Source organism: Brettanomyces nanus, chromosome 1 (genome assembly GCF_011074865.1).
Source record: "Brettanomyces nanus chromosome 1, complete sequence".
NCBI lineage: Eukaryota > Fungi > Ascomycota > Pichiomycetes > Pichiales > Pichiaceae > Brettanomyces > Brettanomyces nanus.
In genome coordinates, this window is record NC_052374.1 from 3,810,863 (window position 1) to 3,829,736 (window position 18,874).

General features: G+C 47.0%; 6 protein-coding genes across 6 annotated transcripts; 2 read left to right on the forward strand and 4 right to left on the reverse strand.

The window, feature by feature from the left end:
• Positions 1-49: 49 nt before the first annotated feature.
• Positions 50-1,369, reverse strand: FOA43_001799 (uncharacterized protein; the record flags this gene model as incomplete). The annotated part of the gene is made up of 1 exon (XM_038922106.1): positions 50-1,369. One exon carries the CDS (start codon positions 1,367-1,369, stop codon positions 50-52), a length of 1,320 nt encoding a protein of 439 aa, XP_038778034.1.
• A 273-nt stretch (positions 1,370-1,642) lies between these two features.
• On the reverse strand, positions 1,643-3,301 carry FOA43_001800 (uncharacterized protein; the record flags this gene model as incomplete). Its single annotated transcript, XM_038922107.1, has 1 exon — positions 1,643-3,301. The coding sequence occupies one exon, from the start codon at positions 3,299-3,301 to the stop codon at positions 1,643-1,645; it is 1,659 nt and encodes a 552-aa protein (XP_038778035.1).
• Positions 3,302-3,513: 212 nt separating this feature from the next.
• FOA43_001801 (uncharacterized protein) lies at positions 3,514-4,122 on the forward strand (the record flags this gene model as incomplete). The annotated part of the gene is made up of 1 exon (XM_038922108.1): positions 3,514-4,122. One exon carries the CDS (start codon positions 3,514-3,516, stop codon positions 4,120-4,122), a length of 609 nt encoding a protein of 202 aa, XP_038778036.1.
• Positions 4,123-4,177: 55 nt separating this feature from the next.
• FOA43_001802 (uncharacterized protein) lies at positions 4,178-7,291 on the reverse strand (the record flags this gene model as incomplete). Its single annotated transcript, XM_038922109.1, has 1 exon — positions 4,178-7,291. The coding sequence occupies one exon, from the start codon at positions 7,289-7,291 to the stop codon at positions 4,178-4,180; it is 3,114 nt and encodes a 1,037-aa protein (XP_038778037.1).
• Positions 7,292-7,421: 130 nt separating this feature from the next.
• On the reverse strand, positions 7,422-7,880 carry FOA43_001803 (uncharacterized protein; the record flags this gene model as incomplete). The annotated part of the gene is made up of 1 exon (XM_038922110.1): positions 7,422-7,880. One exon carries the CDS (start codon positions 7,878-7,880, stop codon positions 7,422-7,424), a length of 459 nt encoding a protein of 152 aa, XP_038778038.1.
• A 398-nt stretch (positions 7,881-8,278) lies between these two features.
• Positions 8,279-18,309, forward strand: FOA43_001804 (uncharacterized protein; the record flags this gene model as incomplete). Its single annotated transcript, XM_038922111.1, has 4 exons — positions 8,279-10,211; positions 11,934-14,596; positions 15,256-15,306; positions 15,589-18,309. The coding sequence occupies 4 exons, from the start codon at positions 8,279-8,281 to the stop codon at positions 18,307-18,309; spliced, it is 7,368 nt and encodes a 2,455-aa protein (XP_038778039.1).
• Between the last annotated feature and the right edge of the window lie 565 nt (positions 18,310-18,874).

Sequence of the window (18,874 nt, forward strand, 5' to 3'; positions counted from 1 at the left end):
TTGTCGCCTATTTTGCGTGCACAAATAATTTATGCACTTTTATGTAGTTCTATATTTCACTAAGATCTGTGACCAACCTGTGAGCCATATCCCCCACTTTATTAGCCAATGGCATCATTTGATCACACCCAAGAGTAATTCTAAGACCCTTCTCAAATCCAATCACATTAACATCAATTAGCGATCCTGTCATTCCGGCACACTGACTAAACCATATATCTTCTATCTTATAGTAAGATTTCTCATCAGACTGTTGCAATTCAAAATATCCCACATTGGATAACTCAAGCGTAGAGCCACTAAATGATTGCTTCTCAGATATATCTTTTATGTAACTTTCCACACCAATGTAATTGAGTAATCCTAGTAGAGATTGCGGGTCACGTGCGTTAAATGACCTGTCAAGTTCTAATTGAAAAGAAGCCACATAATCCCAATTTAAACGATCATCTTCATTTTGCAAAGGCTTTGAAGGCATGTTAATACCGATACTGGATGCATAGCAACCTGTTAGACCGGTGTATCCAGGTTCCTTCTCCAGAACAGCTCTATAATCTATCAGATGACGACAATTCACAGGTATTTCAACATGCAAATCACGTGTCATATTACACGTGTCGATGATAGTCTCAAACGATTTGGCAATTAGATACATCAAGAGTGAAGTGAGTTTGACGCCATGAGATTTTGCCAAATTATGTAGGCGGTTCATCTGATCAGTAGTGATGGAAACACAGTGGATATTGGTATGAACAGACGGTGCGATACCGGAAGGAATGGGATAAACGGTACCGGTAAGATTGAACGGACCAAATTTGGAAGGCTTGACCATATTTTGAAGCCAAGTAGGTGCATAGGTCTTCATGACAGTGGTAGCTAAAAAGGCCAAAGAAGGTCTAAGATTAAGGTAGGAATCAACGGAACTTGAGAAATACGAAGTATCCGACTGAGACCTATCAAAGACAACGGATTGGGAAAAAGGAGCTTCTCTTTTAGGAAACTGTCGAGCCGCATTGAGATGCTTGACAAAAAGCCGTTGGAAATTGATGATGGCTGTGCCGTCGCAGATAACATGATCTGTGATAAAAAACACGTGACAATTATTAAAAATAACTATTTTCCATAATGGGGTGGTCGAATTGAGCTTGAAAACAATATCGTGAAGAGTCGAAAGGGCTCTGCTGCAATCGAAGCTGGCGTCAATCTTCCACTCAACAAGATCTTCGTAGTGGATGATTTTCAAAGGCTCGATCACCGGACCTTTCTCAGTCTCCTTAGTGGTGAGAGTAAAGCCGATTTCCTCGGAGCATAGATTTCTTAAGGCCGACAACACATCATTGGCTTTGAGATCTTCAGAGAAAGTAGCCATACTTATCACATTGGTGTAACACCGGTTTAAGTTCCTGTAATAACAGTACTGTTCGATACCTCCTAAAGGTCGCATGTTGTCTCAATGTCACGTGTTTAGGAAAGAACGAACTGCTTGAGATGGAATGAGAAATGGACTTAGACACAGCCTCTTTTTTTGCTCTATAAAATAATTCATTATTATCGTAGTATTATACATGGAGAGAGTCCCCTTAAAAAAAAAAACGTGAGAGTCTCTTTAAACGTGAGAGTCTCTTTAAACGTGAGAGTCCCCTCAAACGTCACTAGACCTCCTCAATAGCTCATCATACCTCTCCTTAGCCTCCTTCTCCTGCTCCTCATCACTAGGAGGCATAGCTTCATTAGAGAGATCAGCTAGTCGTGCTTCTTCAAATGTACTTAACTTATCATCAAGTTCTCCAGATCCTCCGAGCAAAACACCCTTTGGAAGCTGAGAACCCCCAGATAAACTCCGTAATCTCTCGACTTTCTCTGCCTCTTCTCGAAGTATATTAAACATCCTTGAAACTCTACCAATGGCCAAGATCTTGTTTCTAAGAGCGGTCTTGTCCATAGTCTTAGAACTGGAGAAAGCAGCCTCTCTTTTCCCCTGTTTCACATCATCGATTGACCTTGTCAACTCTTTAGAAAGTGGTGTACCCTTCTCCAACTCTTCTTCTGTACATATATTGAGAACGGAGTACAATATATCAAACACTCTTTCAGCTACAAATGGAATTGACCATGTGAATACGTTCATAAAGTCAGGAAGATGATATGGAGCAGGCTGAGATCCAAACTGCCGTATATTCATCACAGAAGTGTCATATTTGAGTACGGCAGCCTTGTTTCCATACGTTCCACAGTAGTTTGGTGCAGAAAAGAGTGTAATAACAGACGGAAACTGCTGTGGAATCATCTTTTTATACATTCTGTAGCCTGCATCTTGTGCCTGATGTGCTCTGATAATGCATAGAAGGTTGTTGGACTTGAGAAATCGACAGGTCGCCATATAAGTGAACATATATGAGCATCCACGCTCATAATTCTCTGGGAAGAGCTTAGAATCGCTACAACCATCGTCCACATCAGAATCAGACTCTGTATCGTACTCAGTGGACGGATCGGCCCACATTAGATCACAGAAGAGTCCATGGGCGGGAACGTCTACTTGAAAACGATCTATTGTCTCTATATCCTTCAAAGAGTGTAAATCCCTCGATAATCCTCCATGAACACAAAGAAACTGCTTATTCATTATAGCAGCAATAGGCAACGCTGAAAATGACTCTAAGGCTGCCTCATAAACGTCGTCATCGTACTTTAAAAGACACTCGGTCTTGAAAGTGAAATGCGACGTCATTTGACGAGTTTCATGGTTACCACGAAGCATGAAGAACATTCCAGGATGAGAAATCTTCATAGAATAAAGAAGAAGCAAAACCTCCAAGGAATTCGACCCTCTGTCAACGTAATCACCCATAAATAAGAACGAAGTGTCCTTTGGACTGCCGCAAATGTCAAATAGCTTCATCAAATCGTAATATTGACCGTGAATATCGCCACAGACAGTTACAGGAGGCGGCACGTGCAAGAGATTCGGCTCTGATTTGAAAATGGATGTGGCTAAACCGATTATTCGCATCACTTGAGTCTTGGAAAGCTTTCCTTCCCTCTTAAAATGCGTTTTGAGATAGTTATAGTCGGGAATATCGGCCTGTGGGAAAACCTTGGCGTCACACGGCTTCTCATTGGTCGGTGAAGGTACCTCACTGATGATTCGTTCATTGGTGTTGAATCTGTTGCCCTCATCGTCTATATACGTGGTAGGATCATAACCAGGAGCCCCCGAGTCCCGGTTTTTCAGCTGACGAAGAGCATTCTCAATCTTGATAGTGTTCTCACGTGCCAAGACCTTTCGATGGGCAGACATACGGAGCAAATAGGAAAAGTGCAAGAAGAACAAAGTGAACGTTACAATAGACGGATAATTTTGAGTGAGGGGAATTTATGTTTTTCTCCCAAAGTCAGATGATACTGATCACGTGATATAAATCACACGACTAGCTGAAAAATTTAACTGAACTAGATTTAACCCGGTTGATGGTCACCCTTTGTTCATCTTAACTTCTTCCAAGCTTAATTATGTCGCAGGAAATCATCCTAGAAGATGCAGGTTACCTGGCAGCACTACCAGGTCAGAAGACATTAATATTGTCAGATGAGAAAAAACAAAACACTTTTGAACTCGGAGTATCAATGATTATCTATAAATGGGACACTCTTAATATTGCAGTGGATAGTAAATGGGGAGGGCCTGAATCTGAAGGAAAACGTGATTGGCTGACGGCTATTATAATAGATGCTTTTAAGGAGAATAATGAGATAGATATCATTTATATACACGAAATGCTCTTTAATGCTATGGAGGATGAGTTTGGAGTAATTGTGGAAGATGAATCCACTGTTGTGATTGGCCAGAAAGTGGTAGAGATCTACAAGGAGTGTTTGGAAGGAAATTTTGATCACGTGCATCGAATGTATGAAGACTGGAGGTCAAAACAGGAAAGAAGACACAAGACGGAGGTGGTGATCAAGGAAGATGAGCTGAATCCGGATGTGAGTGATGTGGAGGAAGTAGTACCAGATTTGGTTGATGAAATGGATGTGGATGATGATCGAGACGATAGACGCGATCAGCGACCAGTCGACGACGATGGATTCACCCTCGTTATCAGGAAGAAAAAACACTAAATCTTTAAAACTACCCGATTGGGAAATATCTGCCTGCCATATATTCTATTATACATCAAAAGTGCCTTCTATATCCTACTCCGGCATTAATACCATCACTAATTGCGTCGACAGATGTCTGACTGGCCCTCTGAGCAGTAGATACAGGTATTTTAACATGGAAGAGATGAATAAATGTACCACTCCAAATACCCGAATGGGTCATAGATGACTGAGCCACAGATCTGAGCTGTGAATCGTCCAGTCTAGAAGACGAAAGGGACGAACTTCCATCAGAAGATGAGGAAGAACTCATTGAATCGTCAGTTGAATTGTTGCCCCAGAGCCCCCAGCCAATGCGCTTGATAGACGTAGAAATCTCCGTTAGTAGCTTCTTACCTCCTACGACATTATAATTAGAGTATATGGAAGCCCAGAGAACCGCTTCATACCACCCTAGCGAAAGAGGTGACCAGGAAAATCGTAGCGGGTCAAAAGACGTTTTTTCAGGGTCGTACTCGTCGATCACGTGCTGCTGAGCAATAAACTTATCAATTTCAAGTGCTGCAATACGATTGACGATTCCTGATGTATCATAAACACTAGGATTGATGGTCACGTGATCGCATATATATTCTGTCACTTGTAGAATCGTTTTGAGTGCCTGTTTTCCTGACCATGTCGATTCCAACGATGCAAAAAGAGGCTGTTTACTCTTGGCATGTTCTGACATACCCACTGGAAGTCGGGATTTGAGTAGATCTTCGTCCAAGGGGTCGATTTCAGGCGAATTTACGTGTTCTGAAGATGGATATTCAGGTGTTTCAGGCGATTCCGAAGTTTCTGTAGCTCCTGGGGCGCTTGGGACTCGAACGCTCGATACCAGATCCTCATTACACTCACTTCCACGACTTTCTGCCAATGTAAGACTTTCAATAAGCTCATCTGCCGACTGTGAGTACTGCGACGATACGGTAGATAGCTCAGATTCTCGTCTATTAAAAGGAGGAGGAACTGGAGAAGAAAAGCTGTCTCTAGAGTGATTAGCGGATGTCCTAGAGTCAATATCGGAGATGTTTATACCAGATTGTGGCTGTGGTGGCTGTTGTGTTGCGGGTTGTTGTTGTGGTGGCTGCTGCTTCTGCTGCTGCTGCTGCTGCCGACGATCAGACAACTCACAGATGCCAGTAGAAACGTTATTAAACACCCCACGACTCTTGGTGATCACATATAAAAGTAATGTACTATGCTGAGGAACTCTACAAAAGGAATGACAGATAGATCTGATCACTAAAGCCAACAAATCAGGATGAATCGGATTGGCAGACAAGAAACCAACACCAGACAACTTATTAACGAGTTGTACAAGACTAGAGGATGCAGCATAAGAGAGTTCACGAGGTGGAGTGAGTCCTGAGACCAAATCACGCTGTGAAAGACGCCTATTTTCCGTTGGTGCAGCTTCTTTATCAATATATAAAGCCGCCAACGGAACCAAGTTATACACCAACTGTACAAGAATCGGATAGAGACTGGTAGGACACTCAGAACAGGTGATATTACACAATTGACTAACCAAAAAGTCTCTATAGGTAGTTGGGGCGACGGAAAGTCTGTAATTTTGAGGCATTTCGCTGTAGAACTTCTTATCAATTGGCATAAGTAACTGACAAGACATCTGAGGATCAGACATGAGGAAAAGAATCAAATAGAGAGACAATCTAACGGTATTTCGCTGCTTATCCACCATTTTATTGGTCCAAACGTTATAGAGAAGAGCCATAAGAAGCTTAGGTCCATATTTACAAGTAACAACGGACCGGAACTTTTTATTGACCTGATAGAACTCCCAGAAAAGCATGAGAAGTTCACTGGACCATATCAAAGGGTCATTTGAGATCAATTTGGTCTTCATCCAGTTTGAAAACGACGTTGTGGCCGTACTACCACCATCAACGGGTCTCAGTATACAATCAACAAGTCCTCTTTTGAGCACAGATATCTCTGTAGGCTTATAGAGTCGTCCACAATAGTATCTGGCTAGGTTTATAGGTTTGTCAGACATTGATTGGTCCATATATCTCTTTAAAAAAACGACATCGTCACGTGGGATCGGATATACCAGCATCAATGTAAGCAACTGGATGCAATGTGTCACGTACAAAGTCCTCAAATCCTTGTAAAGTGGCACTTCCAAGCTTAAACCATTTTCGTTCGAGGTCAGAGATGAAACATTCTCACGTGTCGATCGGCACGTGACATTAATTAATGAAGAGAGTAATGATAACAGGGTAAGCTTATCTGTGCATGAAACAAGCCATGTTAAATATCTAGAGCCTTGTGGAACCACTGTGGGTACCTGTAAATAAAGGCATTGAGAACATAGACAAAGAAGAAGTCGTAATAACTCCAAACGATGAGAGTCAAGATCAACAAACACGTGATCAAATATCACACGATCATCTAACACGCGACCGTCGTTTTTACCGCCCACTCCTGCCTCCCAGAGAGTGAAATCCTGCATATTCATATATTGCTGGGGGTTGCCGGCAGGAGAAGGAGTGGTAAATGTAGAGACAAATAGAAGTTTGGTGATAGAATTGACCAATTGAGCACCTAAAGGTAAAATAAAGGAATCTGATTGGTCATCAAAACGGACATTTGTGGAATCTCCAGAATCGGCCGAATTTTTGTTAAAATCAACGAGAACATTTGTGGAGTCATGAGAAGAGATATCGTTCGATGAGGAGAAGTGGGAAGAAGCAGAACCAACGGTAGCATCGGTTGTAGAAGAGCCAGGATCGTCGTTAGGTGCATAGTTAAGAGACCAAAAAAGATTTTTCTCAAGTGGTGCAAGGGTGTCTATTTCATAGAGGTAGGGAAGGAACTTTGTGAGGATTCTGGCAGAGTTAAGGAGATGTCTAGTAGGGAAAGTGGCCAGTGGAGACTTTGAAGATGATGCCAAATGAACGAAATGAGAAGCGACAGCATGTAGGAAGCTCGTATAGTTGTGAAGATTCGAATCACGAAGATATCTAATTTCATGTGGTGTTAAAGCCGAGAAAATTTGATTGGCCGAAGTTGGGGACGACCAATAAATGGACCAGAAAGAGGTGTCTGAGATTGGAGCTTTGACGGTAACATCAGAAAGATGAAAGAGGAGGGACCTGAATGAATGTTGGTCGGACATTTAGGTGGAGATGGATGAACAGATGAACGTTTAAGAAGAGACGAGTAGCGCTTAAGTAAGGGGGATAAATGCACAATACATAAAAAAACAAATAACAGATGCATAAATACACAAATACATAAATAATAAATCAGAAAGCCTCATTAAATCTTAATGGACCATAATCAGCGATAAACTCAGGAAGATCTCTTGGCTTGGCAAAGTCATCAACAATCTGAAACTCATTGAAACTATGTTTGATACCCTTTTTATCAACCACTTCAAAAGTCTCATCTAAAGTTTGCATATGTCTTCTATTAGGCTGATTGATTTCGTCTTCCCAGCAGGAGAGACTGGAAGAAGACATCGTCATAGTAGATGTAGAGAAAGACGAGGAGGCAGCAGAAACCAAATCCGGAGGCTGCGACAGATTAGAGGGCAAGGGAACACGCTTAGCACGGAGATTGGTTGAACTCGTTATTTCTGGTGTACGGATGCTACTAGCTGGAAGTTGATAACCATGATCGATGCTTGAGCGGACTCTTTCACCTATAGAGGAGATTTGTTGAGGAGAACCATCGATATTGAGAGGAGGAAGTTGCGACGACATGATAAATAGATTGGAAGTTGGAATATGTAGGAAGAAGAAAGAAGGTGCTAATAGAGATAAAAGAGTTTGTAGTAGGGCCACTTAGGTCAGTGCTTACGTAGTCAGAAGGGGTGGAGCAATTGGTGATCAGTTCAGCTGAATAAGGAAAAATAAAAACACGCGGATAAAAATTTTTCTCTTGGAATGTGGCGAAGCTGGTTGGCCGTAAGGGTTTTGAAACGAGTCCTAATCGGGAAGTACCTTGCATGAAGACGCGCCGCTGAGCCGCACAGTACACACCTCGCACCAGATCACTCCACTTCCATTTCAGTCGGGCCATTTTTCAAGACTTTTCAGGACAAAACTAAGATTTCAGGACTTTCAACTGAATCTATTTGTCTTTTCCTTATTGAACATCAATGACCGCCTGGCATCCGCTACCTTCGTTGGTCTATGCCAAAGTCGTTAGACCGTTTCTTCCTCTAAATGGCGGCGATGATTCCTCCGAAGTGACAAGACGTCGTCTGGCAAAGTGTGTCCGAAACGTTTATCCTGGAGACCATGTGTATTTATTTGAGGCGGCGGGGCTTGATGCCGCGGGCCTCGACGAGTTGGCCGCAAAACCCACCTCCTCCGAAACCTCCGCCAAAGCCTCAACCACCGACACCTTCGGTCGCGGCTATGTCATCTCTCAACCAGTTCCATCCGACTTCTCCTCCGCAGTCTCTGATCTCTCCAGATTACCCGAAAACAGAATCTCTGTCTCAATCGTTCCTTTCAGTTGTCTAAAAGTAGAAGAGTTGGAGCGGCCCGACTCTCCCAAGACCGCAGACATGACCGCCAGCGCTTCTATATCGTCCAATTCTCTCTCCGCCGACGACACCAGAAATTTGATAGTGGATGATACCGCCGATCTTGACTCGATGAGTTCGTTCAGTTCCGCGGAGAGTGCGAAACCAGCGCGGCCCGCCGTTCCTTTTGGAGCCATCGCCGCGGGGACTGCAGGTGTCTCCGCGAATCCATTTGCCGACACCGCCGACACCACCGACACCGCCGACCTCATTGGCGAGATCACACTTCAAATGAAGAACCTCTCCACCGTCATGTTCGCTCTTTATGCCCGCAATGACTTTGACTTCTTTACCAAACTTGTCGACATTTTCGATGAGTTAGACGACCTCCGCGTCAACCTGACTCATGGTTTACTTACCCGCTTTGAAGAGGGCCTAGCCCGAAAGAACCTCATATTATTATTCAACCGAATCGCCAAGCTTATGGCGTCAAGCGGCGGTAAAATCAACCGCGGCGATCGAAAAACGAGTGCACGGTCGGGCGACTCGTCGGGAAATGCTTCAATCTTGAGTCGTGATGAGAAGACCGCCGAGTTGTTTGATCAAAGCGCGACGGGTTCCCCCGCCGGTACCTCCGCCGCCAATGAAAACCCCGCCAGAACCCCCGCTGGTACCCCCGCCAGTACCCCGGCAAAGATCGCCCAGAATCAACTCCTCGGCGCCCTCTCCCCCAACTACCCGCTTCTTAGCCACGCGATCTCGTTCGTCCCCGAAAGGAACCGCAAGTTTTCCGCCATCCCCGCCTCCAACATCCTCATCGATTTTAAAGAAGTCTCGGGCTCCTCCGCCGTGGTCCCGAAAGGCTATGACGGGATGACCGCCTTGATGTATTTGCGGACCGCCAAGCGGCGGCTAACCCAGGCATTCTCCATCACCATCAATCCCGACCAGGAGGTGTTTTTAGACAACTTAAGCGCTGCCTTGTTCACAAACCTTCCTGCCTCCGAATTGGTGTCGGGGAAGATCTACTTAGTGGCTATTCTGACAGAGCGCATCCGCTTGGCCGCCAACAAAAAAAAAGACCCCGCCGCTCTAAAGTCGATTCGGAAGGGAATTTGCGCCGGTGTCGCCGACATCTCTCGTGTTTTCTCCCGCAAAAAGGGCCACTTGGCGTCGGGAGAAGCGCACCGCTTTGTCATTAAGCTCTTCAGCTCGTACATGATCGGCGGAAAAGGTCAGCCGCAGGACATCTCCGCGCTTTATCCAGGAATCAACCAGAAAATGGCAATGTCTATGGCAATGGCCAACTCCGGTTGGGGAGAATTGGTTGATCGGATTATCAGCGGCTCCGACAAGGGTGTGGCGGTCAATCCGCGGGCAGAGACGTTGATCTTGTCGATCAAGGAACTCAAGGAAGAGACGGTGGCTCAGGCCGACGCCGACACTGATGCCGCCAGCGATGACGCAAGTGATGCCGACGCCGATTCGGGATTCTCCACTTTGTCATCTCCGACAGCTCCACGGTTTGGCGCCGACGTTTCCGACGGTGCCAATGCTGCTAGTAGTATCTCCGCCCCCGCGCCCCCCGCAGCCCCCGCAGCACCCACCACCTTATCTGCCGCCATTGCATCCATCGGTACCATCTCCTTCAACCCTCTATCGCCGCCCACGGAGCTCGTCTACCTCCGCGTCTCCAAGTTCGGCGACCTTGGCGTCAATTTCGGAGAAAAAACCTTCCTTACCATTGAACTCCGCGCCTCTTCCCCGCGGATCCGCTTTGCAGGCGGAGCCAACGAACCTACCAGGTCTTCGTGGCAGTTTCTTTCTCTTGCTCCTACCGAAAGTCTTAATGAAGTGGTTCAGATTTCGGGCATCGCCAGTGCCGCGAAGACCGCGAAGACCGCGAAGGGCGCCAATGACGCCAATGCCGCGAAAGCCGCAAAGGCCGCCAGCCCGCACGCTTTCCCCGACAAGGATTATCTCTACCTCGATGTATATGCAAACGGCGCTCTTCTTGGCCGCGGAAGGTACCTCTTGCGGTCACAACGAAGTGTCTTTGATACTGGATTGTTCATAAAGAAGACCCAGCGGGTGGATATTGTCGGATCTGGCAATACTGGGATCGGAGCGCTTGAATTTGATCTTGAGTATGTCGGCGTCACATTTAACGTGGATCCCGCTGCCGAAGCAGTTTTGAACTGGGTCTCCGCGGGCTCCCCGAGCATCGCGCGCGCTGTTAACGGAAACGCCGAAAACCGTACGATCACCGCCGTCGGGGCCGCCGCCTCCGACACCTCCGCTGTCTCCCTGATTTCTCTCCTCTCGCGCTTCCGCCGCTGTGACGTCCCGACACTCACCAAGTTCTTTCCGCTGCTTCTCTTCCAACTCGTGCGAATCTTTGACCACTCAATCACCACCAATCAGCCGAAACTCAAGACCGCCGCTTTCGAGGCCCTTGTCCATATCCTCGATGTCACCATCGCCCGCCATCCCGACAATGTCGTCCTGTTTAACCAATTCATGGTGCATTACAAGGCGGCGCTTCCGCGCATAGGGGAAATTCTTCTATCCCGTATGACCGCGCATTTCTCCGCCTTCGACACCACTTGGAATTCGACAGGCCGTGCGTTATGCCGCGTCTCCGTGCTCATTCTCAAAATCGCCGACGTGTGTATTCATCACCGCTCCGAGTTCGTCACTCAGGGCTACCGCTTTGTCAACGCTGTCACCGCCTTCCTCTCTAGTACTCGGGACACCCTGGCGGCAGACCAGTTGCTCATTCTCGAGGGGCTTGAACTCTACTTGGACGTTCTTCGCCACTTGTTCCAGATCTCCGAACTTGCCACCTTCGCCGTTGCCTGGGCCGACTCCACGGGTCTTCGCGGCATGGCCTCCTTTGAAGACCCCGGCAGCAACGCTCTCGCCAATCGCCGCCGAACCCGCGAACACCGCGTCCTCATCAGTAAACTTCTTTTCGTCCGCCGCCTCTTAGCGGGATTCATTCTCCGCCGTGGCTCCCAGACCTCTTGTGAACTTATCTTGGTGACCGCCTTCAAGTTGGCGTTCCGCGTTCTTAACAACTCCGTCATTGACTTAGAGTGTTCCCGACTTTCTCTCGGAATCCTTCTCGCGGTGCTTTCGGCCGCTTCTGGCGGGGACTGCGGGGACCCCGCGGTGGGCGTCCACACCCCCGCCCATCTTCGCGCGCGCGCCCGCGCCCGGACCCGCGCCAACTCGGACACGACAAAGGCCTTGTACCTCACCTTGGTGCGGTGTCTCCCAGTTCTTTGCCGCCTATTCAACCGCTACCGCGACCACTGCCGCCAGGCGGGACTTCTCAAGCCAAAGCGCGCCTACACGCAGCTCTTCCCGAATAGTTATCCGTTTACCGAATACACCATGGACTCCATCGTCAGCGACGAGTCGTTCGCCGAAGTCCTTGTCGAGTTTTCGGTTCTGATCGCCTTCTCCGCCGAGATCGCCCGCAGTTGTCGGGCCGACGTGCGGAAATACTTGGCGGCGCCCGACACTTACGAGGCCGCTATGGCCAATTATGCTCCGCTCAACGAGTTCTTGGGCCCACCAGGAATTGCCTTGAACTCCGCTGAAGAGTTGCGGAGCTTCGTTGAGGCTCTTAGGGCCCAGGTCACTGCCGAACACTACCCAGGAACACGGTGGTTGTCACTACAGGCGATGATGGTTTACGCCGTGGAACAGAGTTTGGAGTTGGTGGAGCCGATGATGGAGGCCGCAGCCAATGGTGACTCCGCCGATGGAGATTCCGCCGACGGGGACTCTGCCGACTTTGATGGAGGCTCTTCCGCCGCGAGCGCCGCCGTCTCAGTCTCAGCCTCCGCCTCCGCAGACCTTCTATCAGGCCTAAACCTCCGCATCTCGGTCTCCGCCATTACCTCCGCCGCACAGTTTATAAGCACGCTTCTTGTCACCGCGACTTCGCAGCCCGCCTCCTTGGAGCACCTCGCCGCCATTCCCCGAAAAGGATGTTTCAAACTTACAGGAGACTTGCGGACTCCCGCCGCTGACTTGGTGGCCAAGCTATGGGACTCGCTTGGTGATCCCGCCTCTCCCGAAGATTTTCAGCGGTTCCAAATCAACCGCTTTGCAGGTCGACAGAGAGATATCGTCGGTTACAGTGGCTCCTCGCTGTTGGCGGATCTCTTCCTTTTCTGTATGCAGCGGAATGCGCGGTGCAGAGACGTCGGAGCGGCGGTGTTCTGGTCGATCATCGCGGGGGAAATCGCGGAGTCGGACTCGCTCTTCGCTCTCGAACAGCAGTGTATTTCCGCGCTCTACGACGTGTTTGAAAAGCGGGCCGCCAATAAGTACAGACCTGAGGCGGCCGAAATCAAAGCATTTGTTACCGAATTACGGCGGGCCGCCAACAAGCTGGACGTGGAAGACGTTTCGGAGTCGACGGTGTCGGAGTTCACAGAAACTATCGCCTCTTATTTGGACACCCTTGCCGGACTACAATCCATCCCCGACGGCGCAGAGTTTGATGATGACCGAACCTTCTACAAGCTCAAGATTTCCGGCTACTTGCTGGACGTTGATCGGCCTGAACTCTTCCAATCATTCGTCGCCGACATGTACGAGTCCAACCTGGGCAAGGAGAACTATACCCAGGCGGCGTTGTCGCTCCAGTTGTTGGCCGACACCTATGATTGGGATACCGCCGCCTACTTACCGCCAAGCGACAATCCTCCGTTTCCCCGCCAAACAATGTTCCGCCGAAAAGCGGAGCTCTACAGAATCATCTCCGCCCAGTTCGCCCGCGGAAACCGTCTGGAACAGGCGGTGGCGGTCTACAAGGATTTGGTATCCGCCTATGAGCGCTACAACTACGATTTACAGGGACTCAGCTACAGCCACGGAGAACTCTCTCATCTCTATGCCGCCATGCAGACCACCGACTCCTTGGACCCCACATTCTTCAAGATCTCCTTTATCGGCTTTGGATTTCCCGAGTCGATCCGCGGTAAGCAGTTTATCTATGAGGGCCTTCCCTACGAGCATATCACATCTATCAATCACCGCTTGATTCGCTTGTATCCGGGATCGCGGATCATCAGCAACGATGAAGAGGCCGCCAAGTTGCTGGGTGATACTCCTTTCGGAAGGTACCTTCATGTCAAGACGGTGCAGAAGAAGCGAGCCGCTGCCCTAGGAGGCTCTGCCGCCGCAATTGCTGCCGCGGTTACCACCAATGGGGCTGCCACCGTTGCCGCCACGACCGGCGCAAGAACCACCGCGACCGCGACCGCCGGCGCTGCCGCCACCTCCCGCCTAGATGCGTTCGTGGTGGTCCGCCGTCTCCCAGGAAGCAGCTCTGCCACAACTCTATGGACAGAAGAGGCTACCTACGTCACCTACATGACCTTCCCGACTCTCATGAATCGGTCGGAGATCCAGCGGACCGCGGTGGTCAAACTCTCGCCCGTGAAAAATGCCATCCGGCAGCTCCTCAAGCAGCACGACGAATTGGTCGGCCTTGAGGCTCTCATCCATCAAAACCTCCGCGACAACGTATCGTTGCCATCGATCGCATCCAGCGCATTGTTCGGCAACCTATCCAGAGTCCTTGCGGGAACCGTTGACTCACCCGTCAACGGCGGCATGGGCCAGTACCGCGTCTTCTCAGACAAATCGTGCGAGGTCGAAATGGCCGCCGCCAACGATGAGCCTCTTCCCGAATATCAAACCGATTCGCGGGATCTCAAGCAATGCTTGAACGGTCTGGTCGGCCTTTTATGCCGCCTTTTGAAATTGCATGGTCTCATAGTGCCCGAAGGCCTTCTTTCTCAGCATCAGGCAATGCTAGAGTTGTTCGGAGACAACTTCCGCTCGGAAATCAAGGAGCTGCGCCTAGATATGACCACTCCGCTCGACTACGATATCTTGATGCAATCCTTAACCAGCACCGCGGTTCATTCGCGTAGACGCCATGCCGTCGCGGCCGCTCCTTCGGGTCCTCAGGCGGCCGGAATGACTACGCCTTCTTCCTCCGCTCCGTCGGCGTCGGCCCACCGCGGAGCACGCCGCCATCATCACTCACGCCGCCATCGTGGATACCGCGAATCGTCGTTTACTGCGTCGATAGACGAATCAACGACGATCGACGCAAGAGACGGCAAAACGATGTCGATGATGTTTGGTCCAGATTCTACCAGCACTGCTCCGACCACCGAGAGTTCTTACTCTGGAAAGAGGACGATCTTAAACTACAGGTGAAGGGTTATTCAATCTCTAGCATTCTTTATACTCTGTAATTCTTATACATAAACCGTGATATTTATCACGTGACATCACGAATCAACATCCTTCCTACCTTTAGACGAGCAGCCTTAAGTCACATCCGTACACCATCTATATTTAGATTTGACCATTTTTAGAACTCTTACTTTCTTCTTCTTCTTATTCTTTCCTTTTTTCCTCTATCAACTTGCTAACTAGTTCAAGCTGCTCATCAACCTAGCAGCTTTTTCAGCTTGCCATCATTCTACATGAAATCTTCGCCCATCCGATCTTCAAAGTCCAGTTCTTCCTTCCACCATCTCAAAAAACTCAGCCACGCACTAACAAAGTTCAATTCTGCCAAAAAGTACTCCACTGCCAAGACTAATATCCTTCGCTTGGTGCTTCTTCCCTTCTTAAGGGATCCATCTTCTTCCCTTCGGACTGATCCTGCACCAAATGACCTCCTTCCTACTGTTTCCATCCTTCTTAAATGGTGGTCGGCTCTGATAACATCCGTACACCAATCAAACTATCCTCATCTTGCTTCTATCGATAAGGGCTGCTATTTGGAGTGCATCTCTCGTATAATAGCCCGCCCCGAGTGGAACTATCTTTTTCTCAACTTACCCGCTTCTCCTTCGCTTACTTTGCACAACTCCTTGCTTCTGCATACTTTGGAGTTTTCCATCACTCTTCTTTCAGCCAAGCACGTGACCTTGTCTATCAATGCTTTTGCCGGAAAAGTCTTTGCATACGCCTTTTTTCGTCTTCCTGACATTTCGCATGGTCTTACATTTCTCCTAAACACAAAAATAAGTCATTATCGTTTGATCTATGATATCTGTGCCAATAATAAACTCCCTATCAAAACTTCTCAATCACGTGATTCGATTGAACACGATTCGAAGGCACATGACCAAGCCACACGTGATACAAACTCTTACTTTGCTGCTCTAGATCAACTGATACCGATTTTCCCCCCATATCTTCAGGAGTTAATGACCAACGAACCTCGAAAGACTCGTTTTAAGATTGAGAAAGACTTTCTCAACTCTATTAATCCTCCTCAACAGAAGATCAAGGGTATTAATGAGACCCGTGGTCCCTGGTGTCGTCGTTGGGCTTCTTTGGACAATATAGATCTTTTCTGCTCTTTTATGAGACACTATTTAATCGCCGTGGCTCAGTATTTGGCTGACAAAAACCCTTCTTTTGATATCTCTGAGAATCAAGTCTTCGCATTACCCGGCTTTATGTGTCTTCTGACCCATATTTACGAAATTGCCAACTTCCAGATTCATCAGAAATTAATACAAAAGAAGCAGGAACGACAACAAAGCTTGGCTAATGCCAATGCCACAATCCCGGGAGGAATCGCTTCCGCCGGCACTTCACCAAATGCCTCAGCCACAAATACACCGCCACAGACACCTCAGCCACAAACACTTCAGCCACACATACCTCCAGGAACCGGTTATACAGCCACTGACAAACTTTCCCGGATGCTTAGGGACTTTCTAGTGAATCCACGGGGACCAGCAGAGCCACTGCTTATTCGAGGAGTCATTAAATCATTCGAGAATGTTCTCAAGCTTTTGGTGTGCCAAACTCGCATATTGGAGACGTTCATGGTGGACCAAGTATTTTCTCTATTTATCGACCTCGTGAAGAATGTTCAAGACCATGATTCATGCATTGACTGGCAATTCTGGATTGATGTATGGATGAAGTTACTTCATTCCCGTAGTATTGCTTTGGAACTTCGAGCATTGTCCATTTTATACCAGTGTTGGGATTCGATACCAGAGGTCACGTGTGACAACACACATGATATTATATCACGTGATCACGTCTATTTGAAATCATCTCTTGGGCTGGAACTAGTTTCTGGGGAACTATTTTCGAGGTTTTTTGGGCACTATCTTTCTCTTGTTCGATGCTATTACATTAGATTTGTGGTGTGGAAGGTGCTTGGTGTTGATTCTCTTGATATATCGACAAAGACGTTATTTAACCGTAGTAAGCTAGTTGAGATGATGAATAATGAGCTTGAGAGGACATACCAACTCACCAAGGAAGTCCATTTTAAACCTACAGATCCACTTGCAACCAAAAGGATGGTCATTAAGGCTACAGAGGCTACAAGTAATGGCAAAAAGGAGATTGTACGGATGTTACCGTATGAAATCCTTGATGATGCTGCTTATTCGTGTGCCAATTTGGCTCTACAGGATGTTGAGAGCGAGAGCAGTGAGAGCATTGAGAACGCCGGAAATATCGACGAGTCAACAGTGTCTCTTCCAGAATCATCCAGGTCGAGTCTGGCGTCGATTGGCACTCTTAAGAACTCCTCAAAGACATCCCAGTTGACACCAGCATGCTCCCAGTCCAAACTGTCATTGAGACTTGCTCCTAGCTGGATGAGTAAGCTTTTTGGGCACAAGAAGAAGGAGGGATTAGTAGAAAAGAGGCGTTCTGAAGTGCCTAGAAAGCCTACTGTGCCACGCCACACAGGGCCACGAATTCCTCGGTCGACGTCAACTCCTCTTCTTCATAGAATTGCCGAGGATGACTTTGAGACTCTCTTACATTCGCCTCCTCGGATATCGAGCTCTGCAAGCTCTTCCCCTTCAACCTCTACCAAGTCATCTTCACCTTCTTTACTGTCATCGATGAACTCCACATCGTCGTCACAGTCATCCCTGTCTTCTCTAGATTACTTGGACCAATTTACTTCTTCTAGGAAGTTCATTATGTCTGTTCAACGTCTTCAGAACGATAAGAAGACACACAGCCTCAAGTTTGTTCCACCAGAGTTCAATTTCGAGTCAACAGAAGTGTCAAAAGCTCCTTATCGGTTCCAATTGGTGACCAATGATGCCAAATTAATAGCCAAGTTTCAGTCGTTGCACGATTTGAACACTTTACATTGTAGACCTTTCCTTAAGGACTCAACCTTTGTATGCAACAGTCATCCAAGGTTACCCAAAGTGAATGTAGGCTCGGAAATGGACTTAGAAATCGACTCTGTCGACATTAATCTCGATGTTGACGTGGATATTGACATCGACGTAAGAGCAGACAATCTTCCTCATTTACAGACAGCAATTAAATTTGGTGGTTCTGACAATCGAGCTGCTACTCCAGATTCTGCCATCTATTTCTCCGCTAGAAGTAGCCCCAACATGGCTGAAACAAGCAGAACAGACCTCGTCGACTCTGATACTGTCCTTCATTCATCCTCCCAATTCGCCAATGCAATTTACGAGTTCAACTTCTGCGTTTCCGAGTTTGAGAGATTCATATATAATCGTTTGGCTGAGTCACATTATGAAGATATGGTTGATAAGTTGAAAGAAGAGATTCCTAATTTATCGGTGGAAGATATTGATGGGTATTAGCATTAGCATAATTAATTGACATTTCATAAACTCTTTGGTAAGAGTAAGTAAGTGAGTAGTAAGTGAGTAGTAATTAAGTAGGTAGTAAGTAAGTAGGTAGTAATCAAATAAGCAGTTAAATAATTAGGTAGCAACGAAGTCACTAATTAAGTCATTAAATAAGTAAGTAAGTGAGTAAGTAAATAAGTAAGTGACTATGTAATTAAGTAAGTAGGTACCAATTAGGTAGCAATTAAATAAGGAAGCACGTAGAAGGTAGTAATTAAGTCGCAATTAAATAAGTAAGTGAGTAAGTAATTAGTGAGTAAGTAATTAAGTAAGTAAGTGAGTAAGTGAGTAAGTGAGTAATTAGTGAGTAAGTAATTGAGTAGATAGTGAGTAAGTAGATAGTAATTGAATAAGCAGTTAAATAAGTAGGTAGTAATGAAGTCATTGAGTAGATAGTGAGTAAGTAGATAGCAATTAAATAAGGAAGCACGTAGAAGGTAGTAATTAAGTCGCAATTAAATAAGTAAGTGAGTAAGTAATTAGTGAGTAAGTAATTAAGTAGTAATTAAGTAAGTAA